General features: G+C 52.3%; 2 protein-coding genes and 1 long non-coding RNA gene across 4 annotated transcripts in view; 1 reads left to right on the plus strand and 2 right to left on the minus strand.

The window, feature by feature from the left end:
• Positions 1 to 679, minus strand: part of SFT2D3 (SFT2 domain containing 3) — a 5,771-nt gene extending 5,092 nt beyond the window's left edge. Inside the window, exon 1 of the mRNA XM_027703717.1 lies at positions 11 to 679. Within this exon, the coding sequence (XP_027559518.1) occupies positions 11 to 582 (572 nt within the window). The 5' untranslated portion in view covers positions 583 to 679. The remainder of the gene's footprint in view (positions 1 to 10) is intronic.
• A 152-nt stretch (positions 680 to 831) lies between these two features.
• LOC113977587 lies at positions 832 to 3,426 on the plus strand. The gene is made up of 2 exons (XR_003537360.1): positions 832 to 1,103; positions 2,468 to 3,426. It is a non-coding gene; the product is annotated as an uncharacterized LOC113977587 (long non-coding RNA).
• Positions 3,427 to 6,842: 3,416 nt separating this feature from the next.
• Positions 6,843 to 8,199, minus strand: FBXL12 (F-box and leucine rich repeat protein 12). 2 transcript variants are annotated; one of them, XM_027703845.1, is made up of 4 exons: positions 8,064 to 8,199; positions 7,913 to 7,985; positions 7,458 to 7,751; positions 6,843 to 7,388 (listed from the first exon to the last, which is right to left on the minus strand). In XM_027703845.1, exons 1-4 carry the CDS (start codon positions 8,153 to 8,155, stop codon positions 6,978 to 6,980), a joined length of 870 nt encoding a protein of 289 aa, XP_027559646.1. In that variant the 5' UTR covers positions 8,156 to 8,199; the 3' UTR covers positions 6,843 to 6,977. The 2 variants fall into 2 exon arrangements, with proteins under 2 accessions (XP_027559646.1, XP_027559645.1); XM_027703844.1 differs by having other exon boundaries at positions 6,843 to 7,751; positions 8,064 to 8,198.
• Positions 8,200 to 10,559: the final 2,360 nt, after the last annotated feature.

Consider the following 10,559-nt stretch of genomic DNA (forward strand, 5'->3'; position numbering starts at 1 on the left):
CTGCTCCGCGCCCGGGAGCGCGGCGGCGGCGGTGCCGAGCTGGGCGGCGGCGCCCAGCGCGGTGAGCGCGGTGCTGCGCAGCCCCAGCGCGGCGTACAGCGTCCCGAGCAGCGCCGCCAGGTACAGCACGGCCCCGCGCCCGGGCTCCCGCAGCAGCCGGGCGGGCCCGCGCAGCAGCGCGGCGGCGACCAGCGCGCACAGCGAGCCGAGCGACCAGAGAAGCGCGAACTTGCGGGCGCGGAGCAGCAGCAGCGGCACGCACAGCGCGGCCAGCCCGAAGCACAACGCGGCCAGCAGCACGCACAGCGCGCTGCCCACCAGCCGCTGCCAGCGCGAAAGCCCCGGCAGCCACGGGTCCGCTTCGCCCGCCCACGGCCACGCAGTGCTGCCCGGGGCGCCAGGGAGAGCGCCCGGTGGGAACGGGTTCAGCGCGCCCAGCCAGGCCCGCAGCCCGCCGCTGTCCCCCGCCTCCGCTTGCGAGCCGCCGGCGGGCGGCGACGCGGGGCCCGCGCTGGGGCCGCCGGCGGCGGCAGCCTTGGACTGCGCGAGGTATTCGTGCAGCTGCCGGCCCAGGTCCGCCATGGCGGGGCCGGCACCGGCACCGGGCGCTACAGCGGGGTCCCGGCCCGCCCCGCCGCCATCTTGCGGGGGAGGAGCCGCATCCGGGCAACGGCGGCAACAGGTGCGCGCGGGGGCGCGCGCGTGCGCGGGAGGAGCCGAGGGCGGGTCGCGCGTGAGGGGCCGCGAGGGCTGTGAGGGCTCGGGCGGGACCCGGCGGAGGGGGGGCTGCTCTGGGGCCGCTGCGCTGTGGGGCCGCGGCGGGTGTGCGGTTCTCTGGGGCATCTGAGGGCTGTGTTGCCTACGAGGACTGTGAAGGCTGCGAGGCGTAGGGCATCTTGGAGGACCTTGGGGGCTGTGAGGGCTTTTAGGGGTTCTGAGGCCTCGCCTTTGAGAGCTCTGAGGGTGTAATGGCCTCAGTCCGCTGGCGGGTTGGGGGGAGGGTAGTTTGATTTAGTCTGGGCGGTGCACGGAAGAAAGAACAAAATTCTAGGGAGGTTTAATAAATTTTTGCTACAAACTTCGGGACGTTAAGGTAGAACAAGGTACTTGGCAAATTTTAAAACGACATCCAGAAAAAGGCACTTCAGAACCTTTAACTTATCCAGACACAACAACGCACTTAAGCAGGTATCACTGGAATTTTTTTAGTCTGGTTTACAATACATTTTGAGAAGAAGTTAGGATAAGAAAGAGAAAGGAGAGAGAAAGGTGTATAGTCACCACACTAGGATCCAGCGTGGTCTCAGCTGCTTTTAAATCACAGCGGAGCGCACCCCGTGGCACACGTGTCGCTGTCCTTTATCTGCTTCATTCCGCTGGGGTCCCCCCAGACAGGCACCTGCGCTTTAATGTTTCCCGGGGGCCCCCCACGCTGGGCCAGCGCCGTTCCGGGGCTCGCTGCGGGCTCTGCGGTCACTGCCGCTCTGGGGCAGCGCTGGAGCGGTGGATTGTTGTGCAAATACACTTTGGAAAACGGAAGGTCAGGTCAGTGAACTCTTTCTGTGCTGGCACATTTCTTTTTTGAGAGCTGTGGAGGACGTTTTCAGCTTTGGATGTTCATTTTTGGTGCTTTCGAGAGAACCTTGGCACATTTACGTCTTTTTCAAATACACAGCGCCGTATAGTGGAGGTTCACCAATGTCATCGTTCAAATGTTCCACTAGGTGGAGGTGTGTACTCATAAAACGACGACCCAAAGTGCGGATCCAAAGGTGAAAACGTCTTGTCAAACGAAATGTGTCAGGACAGAAGGGTTTTGCTGACCTTCCCCTTTCATGTGCGAATAGCCTTCCAGGTTTTGTTTTTGTTGTGTTCCCCGTTGCTTTTGTCTGGCCGAGGAGGGCGTTAAACCGCGGAAACCTGTTTGCCGCAGTACCTTCTTTGTTCTACTGGGCCACACGTGCAGCACGGGAATGGGAGCCCTTTTTTGTTTTGCCCTAGGGGTGCGAGGGCCAGATAACATCTTGCTTTTGTTGGTTTTGTGGGTAAACCATTTTTCCATGTATTGTTGTGTTATTTGCAAGTTTTACCTCAGTACAGTTGCGACTCAAGCATTTTTAACGTATCACGGGCTTGTTTTCTTCGATTTCCCCCTGCACTATTGTAAGGGAGTGGCTCAAACAGTCTTAAATTCTCCCTGCTGAGTTTTTAAAACCATCTCTGTGAGGAGTCGCCCTGAGCCACCCCTATTCCTGCGAGGGCTCTCCCTAAGCCCCCCGCCCCTGTGAGGGATTACCCAATCTCTGTGAGGGCTCCCCCTATCCTTGTGAGGGATCTTCCCAAGCCCCCTTTTCCCTGCGAAGGATCTTTCCGAGCCCCCCCATCCCTGTGAGGGGTCTCCCTCGAGCCCCCTCCCCCCGGCACTCACAGGCTGAAGAAAAGCTTCTCGTTTATTCCCAACACACAGGAAGCCACAGACAACACGAGGATGGCGGAGCTGAAGAAGACATGGGCGCGCTTGTAGAGCGTTGGGAACCCAAGGGAAGCAGGAACGCTGCAAAACCCACTGCCCACTGAGGGAAGAGACAGTGAGGATGAGCTGAGGGAGACTTGGGGAGCTGGTGGGTTTGGGAGGGCCAGGGGTAGCTCCCACTCAGCAGGAGAAGAGCAGCATGGTGCCCAGACCCAGCCAGCTGTGCAGTGAGTACATGTTGGGTGTCCCGTGGGAATTGTGGAAGTGGAACACGGCCACCAGCCCAGCATGATCAGGATGAATGCTCCCAAAGCCAGGCTGCCGTGCAGCACCTTCCAGGGAGGCTTGGGGCTGCTCCCGGTGTTGGGAATGCGGTAAACCAGGGCAGCTGTGAGGGAAAAAGGTCAGGAAGGAGTTGTGCCAGGCTGGCCTTTACCTTCACTGGGCACCATGTCATCTGCACCAGGAACACTGGGGCCAGCTGCTGGCCTTATCAAGGAAGAGCTCTGTCATACAATATCAGGAACCCACCCCAGAATTCAGATGCCATCTCCAGAGTAGAATACATCTGGGGGCTGCTCCCATGCAAAAGGTGTCAGGACAGAAAAGTGTTTCTGGCCTTTACATCCCCTGGGAAGCCTAAAATCTGCACCACCAACACTGGGGCTAGGTGCTGTCCTTCCCAAGGAAAAGACTGTGTCATACAACATCAGGAACTGACCTCTGAAACACAGATGCACCCTCCAAAATAGAATACATCCAGGGATTGCTCCAAAAGAAAAGGTGCCAGGACAGAAAGCTGTTGCTGGCCTTCACCTCCCCCAAGAAGCCAAAACACTAGGGCTGGGTACTTTTGTTCCACAGGAAAGGCAATGTTATTGTCTTCCAGTAGCCCACCTCTGAAATCTGGATATCACCTCCAAAACTGAGTTCTTTTGGGGATTCCTCCCACACAAAATATGCCAGGACAGAAAGCTGTTGCTGGCCTTTACCTTCCCTGGACAGTCAATCATCTGCATCACCAACACTGGGGTGAGGCATCGTACTTCCCAAATTAAATGTACAGCCACAGTTTTCAGGAACCCACCTCTGAAATTAGGATACTAGACCAAAACAGAGTAAGTCTGGGGATTGATCCCACACTAAAGGAGCCAGGACATAGAGCTGTTCCTGGCCTTTGCCTGCCCTGGCCACCATTTCATCTGCACCACAACACTGGGTATGGCAGCTTTTCTTCTAAGGGTAAAGTACCACCCTCACTCCCTGCAGGTGAGGGGGTGCTCAGGGGAGGTAAAGCTCAGTAACAGCTTTCTGTCCTGGCCTGTATTCAATTCTGCAGGTGGTATCTGAATTTCAGATATGGGCTCCTCAATACGTATCAAATTACCTTTCCTTGGAAAGTAAAGCACCTAGCTCCAGGGTTGGTGATGCAGATGAGAGGCTGCCCAGAGGTGATGAAGGGCAGCATTAGCTTTCTGTCCTGGTACCATTTTATGGGAGCAGTCCCTGAATATATTCAGTTTTTGAGCCTGGATCCAAATATGGGAGGTTGGCACCTGAAAATTATAGCAGTACATTTATTTTGGCAAGGCTAGTACCTAGCCCCAGTGTCATGGGGCAGATGGTAGGGTGCCCAGAGGAGATAAATTCAGCAACACCTTTCTGTCCTGGAACATTTTTCGTGGGGCCAATTCCCAAAATGGTTCAATTTCTGAAGTTCTATCAAATTTCAGAGGTTGGCTCTTGAGAGATGATAACGTTACTTTCCCTTGGGAAGCAAAGCATCCAACCACAGTGTTCATTGTGCAGCCGACAAGCTGCACTGAGGAGGTAAAGGCTAGCACCAACTTTCTCTCCTGGCACTTTTTGTGTGGGACCAATCCTAGGAACTATTCCATTCTATCCAATTTTCCAATTTCCAGAGGTGGGCTCCCAGAAGGTGATAACATTACCTTCCCTTGAGAAGGAAAGCACCTACCCCAGGGCTGCTGGTGCACATAATAGGGTACCAATGGGAGGTAAAGGCCAGCAAGACCTGGGTACATTTTTTTAATCAGAGCAATGCTCAGATATATTCAATTTTGGAGCCCCACCATGCCTCTTGTCTCCGAGTACCCGCTCGGTGCCTCTTGTCCCCCATCACCACCCGCTGCTACTTTGTTTCTCACCTGTACACCCGGTCTCGCCTCGTCCCCCCCTTCTCCTCCCCCATCAACCTCTCTCATCTCTCAGGCAGCGATCAACCCTGTGCGCTTTTTTTCTGACGCTTCCCCATCCGTTTGGATTTAAAAAGGGGTAAATGCTTAGGTTTCTGAGGGTGTTTCCTCTCAAGTGTGAAAACAAACAGGTTTGGAAGACAGGAACTGGTTTGGAAACGAACACTGAAGGCACGAGCAGATGTGCTTGTCTGAGACAATAAAATGGATTTGGGTCCAATAAAGCACCTGAATACGACTGTTAAATACATATGTGTATGAAATTGTGGTACATGAACATATGGTGTGTGATGAGGCAAAGCAGCAGCTTTGCGATTAATGGTCACTCCCTGCAGTGATTGATAACCCAAATGTTATGGTTTCTCTCTCTATTCACATTGGGGGCTGTGGACTTGTGCTCCTTTCAGGATGCCAAGAGCTGTTTCATGCCCTGGCTTTGCTGAAGGTTTAGCTGTCTCTGTTGGTCATTTATCAGGTATATTTAAAAAAAGGTAGGCTTTGATGTCATGCTGTGCATATGGACAGCTGGAAGGTGGGGCTGGGGGAAGATGCGCTCAAGTTAAAGGTCAGCAAAAGATGAAATGGAGATAACCGAGTAGAAACCCTTTGAATTTTGAAATCAGAAGGAATAAATGTGGAGAACAAGCCTCCAAGAGCATCAGTAGATGTGTGAGGAAGGTGAGCAGAACCAGAACTGCTGATTCAAGACTCTTTCAGTCCTTTATTCCCCTAATTTGACTGTGGTCATCGGATATTTACAGCTCCCCTGCCGCTTCCAAACCTAAAACACCCCACTTTGCACCATGTCAACTTGTAATTGCTGCTCCCTGTTTAGCAGCTGGATGATGAAAAACTGGCAAGTTGGGACTGTGGGATATTAAATTCCATTATTGTGCCATCAGGATCACAAAGATCCTGCTGCAAAGATTGGGAGAACATTGAGGTTCTTGCCACATCTGACTATGCCTTGACTGTGCCTGACAGATTTTTACTGTTTTCAGTTTTCCCTTTTCCTGTTGCACTGTCCCTCCCCAAGCCCAGAGAGTGCTGGGACAGAGAGCATTGGAGGTTTTAATGAGGCTAATTCCACCAGTGTTAACCTTTGTGTCTGGAATAAACACAGAGCAGTAGTTATTAAGACAGCAGCCTTGGGATGCTTTCCAAAGCAGAGCTGGGGTGTTTTACCATTGGATATTTGCCCTGAAGCTATTCTGAGTGGGTTTAGGAACAAAAGAGACCAGGGCACAAAGGCCAGGCAACAGCAATGAGGATTTCACCACAGGGAGGGTCACTGCCATCCAGGTCCATCTGAAACCCAACAGTTTATTGCATGAGCTGCAGCTGAATGGAGGGCAGGGGGTGTTTGGGGTGAAAACAGGGCAGAAAAGCTTAGCTGAGGCATTAGTTCATCCTGCTCTGCTTCCTACAGAATGCTCCTGTTGCAAGGGAGGCTGTCCTAAGGGACAGAAGAGATGCAGAACCAAGTTAGAAAAAAACCAAGCCACCCTAAAAACAAACGTTGAAATTAAACTTAAAAGCTTGAATTTTTTTTTTAATAAATACAGTATTTGCTTAAAAAATAGAATATAATTAAGAATAACAACATCATAACTTTTGGTCACTTCTCTGGTGTTAGGATATTGGGGGGGTGGGAAAGGAGGAGGAAGAGAAAGAGAACATAGACAGTAGAAGGTGATGAGGAAACATGGATATTCCCAGCAAAACCCAGAGATAACAGCAGCCACAGCAATGCCCGTGGGCAAACGGAATGTCTCGCTCTCAGGACCAGGTGTTCAAGAACCCCCAGCACCAAAATCTGTCTGGGGACTGACATGAAGATCTGAATTTGAAGGAAAGGGGAAGGAACTGGAAGTCATGAGTTTTTAGCTGCCAGATCTGTTTTCTCAGTGGTGGGAGGGAACCTCACTTTGCTCCTTGAATTCTGCCCTCATTAAGCTGCTGCCTGATCCTCAGCAGTGGAGAAAGAGGAGAAGACAGAGTTTAAACTAGTTATCCCCCCAGCCAGTTTTTGGTCAGTGGGGTTCCCAAAGGCTCAGTGTGCTTCCCAGCTTTCCTATTCCTCCGATCCATGGAAAACAAGGAGGGAGAAACCCTACCAAAAATTTCATATCAAACTTATTTAGGTGACAAGCTTAACGTATTTATATGAAAAACTTAATGTTTTAAGTCCAATGAGAATTCTGTCTCAAAACTATGTAGAAGAAATCAGGCTTTATCCAAAAAAGGAGCACTTCAAGTGTAGTAAGGAAGGATAACATTTCAGGTTGTCAAGGAGTGTGAGATATGGCGCAATGTGGAAAATTCTCCTGAATTTTATGGAGGACTTCATCTTCAAAGCAAGTTCCGCCTAACTTGAGGTGGTTCAGGCGAGGCAGCACTTGCAACAAAGCAATAACAGTACCAAGGGAGACCAAATCATAGAGGTCGAGGCACAGGGTCTCCAGGTGCTCCAGTGTTGCAATAGAAACCAGCCCCTTGTTTGTCAGGAAGTAGGCATTGCTGATTTCCAGGTAGCGGAGCTGCTTCATGTGGCGCCCAATGAATACCATGGCAGCATCACCGATGATGCAGTGGCGGAGAATCAGGCGTTCCAGCTCTTCCAGGTGTGGAGCTGCTGCTTGGATCCCCATATCAGTGATGCGGTAGGTGCCACAAAGGCTCAGTGTCTTCAGGTGGTTCTGTGAGGAAATGTCAAGAAGATGATGGTCAGAAAAGGTGGGAATGCTGTGGATAGTGAGGTGTTGTACCTGTGGTGGTGGCACCAAAGGGGAGACGCAGAACCAGGCATCGGGAATGTCGCAGAGGTTCAGCTCCAGTGTGGTGACAGAAGAGGGGATGCTCTCGTAAGGGACGTGGCGGAGGTCTGTCTCGGTCAGGCACAGGCGATGCAGCTGGGGACAGTGCTTCCGGAGGGCAGCCAGCAGTGCCGGTGAGAGGAGCCGCTGCTTGCCGAGGGAGCGGGGCGTGCCCCGCATCCGCAGGGTGCACAGGCTGTCAGGGAGGCGGTGGCGGACCAGGTGCCACAGGGTGCGGCGGGTGATCTGCGGGGGGGGAAAGGGCCTGGCTGCAGGGGGTGGGCCGGAGAGGGGCACTCCTGCCCGCAGGGGGTGATCCCCCCGTTCCCCTCAGCTCCTGCCCGTAGTGGGTGATCCCCCCGTTCCCCTCAGCTCCTGCCCACAGCGGTAGGACGGGCGGCCCGTACCCGGTGAGGGCTCAGATCCACATGTGTCCAGACCGCTCGGTCCTGCGCCAGCTGCTGCCACCGCCGGCAGACCCTGCGGGGAGGCGATCAGCCGTCAGCGCCGGGGCGGGGAGGCGGAAAGCGGCCGGTGCCGGCGCCGGGGGGGCCCTACCTGGCCGCTCGCAGCCGGTCCCGCAGCGGCAGCAGCGCCAGGACCTGCAGCAGCACCGAGTCGGGCAGGGGCGGCCGCGCCGCCTCCGCCATCTTGGCCGTTACCAACAACAACCCCGGGCGCGGCCGTTGCGGCGGCGCCGCGTCACTGCCGGGGCCGCCCCGGGCGCCGCGGGCAGAGCGAGGCCCTCCGGCGGGTACCGGGAGGGCGCGGGGGCGGGGGGGGTGGGGTCGGGGCACCTCTCCGGCTGTAGGAAACAGCAGATCTGGAGCATGGCCTCCCACTTCCTGGGAGATGCTCTTAGCAGCAGATGGCCACTTCTCCCACTCGGACCTCTGGCTTACCTGCCGGAGCGCGGGAGGGTTTTGCAGGCATCCAAGACCAGTTTCACAAAGGCGCACTTATTATTTCAGAGAGAAGGTCAGGTCCGTGCTTGTTCTCAGTGGTGAGTTCTCAAGCCTATGCACGTTGTTTGCTGTGAACTCCTCTTGGCATCTTACTTTCCCTGTGCACTTATTGGCTTCTAATTCAGCTCTGCACAGTCACCTGCCAGAGCCAGAGCCGCATCTCGGCTGCTTCAGGTGCTCAGCAGATCAGGGTTGAACGGTTCACCTACTTTGGCTTTATGCTGATAGCCGTTGGCATTGTAATTCAGAGGTAGCAGACTCCATAAGCCATAAAAATCCTTTAGGAACTGCTTCTGTTATTTAACTTGCCAAGAAAGAGTATTTTAAGATTCCTTGCTTGAGGCTGAGGGTGGCATTCCCATGTGGAACACAGCCCTTGGCAAAGCACATGCCCCTTGGAAACCAGAGGAAAACCTCTGACCTGAGCTGTTTTCCCCAAGCCAGTGAGCACTGCTCAGTGTTTCCCCCCCCCCCCACACTGAGCAGCGCTCCCAGGGCTGGCACCACCTCTGCTCCAGAGCAGGCAGTGCTCGACATGCTAGAGCTGCTGTGACTGCACTGCAAACCAAGCAGGAGGTGGGAGTAGCTGGCTCTTTCCCCCCATCCAGTCCAGTAGGCACAACCCTCAGAGAGGCATTTATTTATAAATAAATAACATAATTTATTCTACTTGTCTGAGGATGGAGGGATCCCTGTGTTCACAGCTGCTTGGGCGATATTCAAGTCAGCAGGATTTTATAGAGTTTGTATGCAGAATGTTCTCAGAGCACAAAAAGCAGGGCTCTTTTGGGTTTAAGTGCTCTTAGGAGCAGGTCACATCACTTTCCTGTTGGTATTTCTGCAAAGAGCTTGATCTGTACTCAAGCTTCGTGTCCTGAAAGCTCTTTCCAGGGTTACTCTTAGAACAACTATTCTTTTCCCTGGATAAAATGGTTTGAATTTCATATGATGGTGTGCAACTTCTAAGAGGAAAACACAAGACCTACTGTATGTGATTAAATGTAATTTTTTTACTTCCCAGCATCTTCCATCTCTTGTTTAAGCATTCATGCTTCAACATGCACTCGCTCCACAGTAAATCAATGCTCTTCTTCCTATTAAGTGACCCAGACTAATCATCCTGAACTTTGGCAATAAATAGTTTACATCTATTTTAAAATTTAGTAAATAATTGTTTCAAAATTATTTTGATTGCATCTTTATCTTTTTAATCTTTTATCACACAGAAAGGCCATGTTACCCAAAACCCACATCTGAGCTGCCCACAACTATGTCACTAGGCTATGCCTGACAAATCAGGAGCATGGCCAGTAAAACTCCTCAGTGCTTAGGCAGCCCTTCTGTCATCTAGACTACACAATTCTAGAATTTCCACTGCATCTGCTTTTTTTTTTTTGATTCAGAGACAGGGAAAAGAATTAAATTAGCATTGCTGTCTCCCAGTTCTGTAATGACTCTTGAAGTTTTTGGGAATTATGCCTTGATCAAGAGCTGGGGCGTAATGGGATCACATTTAGTTTTGGAGTAAAGCTGGAAGTTGTTCACATTCCTTATACAGGCCTCAATAGCTCAGGAGAAAAGTGCAAACTGATAAGATGAAATAGGGTGACAAACATCCAACTCATTCCTCCTCTTTTTCATGACTGTGGTGTATGATTTCAGTGCAATGTCCTCTCCTTCTTGAAAGGCTCAGTGGATCAAAGTTTATATGCACATATTCCAAAATGCTTTATAAAACTACTTCCTAGTTATAGCTGTCACTCTTTTTTCTCTCACTCACAAGAGCTGCTATCCAGATGTTTGTTCCCGTTGCATCAACAGGGGTTGTTCGTGTTTCAGATGGAGTCAGGGACAAAACCAACTTTTTACAAGGCAGAGGTGAAGGATAAAACCAAACTAAGCAATCATGCTATGATGCTTTTCCAGTGTTGATGAAAATTTGCAAATCACTGGCACCAATTGAGGCAAGAGGGTGGGATGCACAGTATAGACTTCCAACCATTTGAGTCCTTCCAGCTTTGGGGCTGGAAGGCTTGTGCTCCCACTCTGCCGCACTCCCAGGCAGTGCTACGTGGCCGGGAAGGGGCAG

The sequence above is a fragment of the Neopelma chrysocephalum genome, unplaced genomic scaffold, assembly GCF_003984885.1.
Source record: "Neopelma chrysocephalum unplaced genomic scaffold, ASM398488v2 Primary Assembly neopelma1_252, whole genome shotgun sequence".
Taxonomy (NCBI): domain Eukaryota; kingdom Metazoa; phylum Chordata; class Aves; order Passeriformes; family Pipridae; genus Neopelma; species Neopelma chrysocephalum.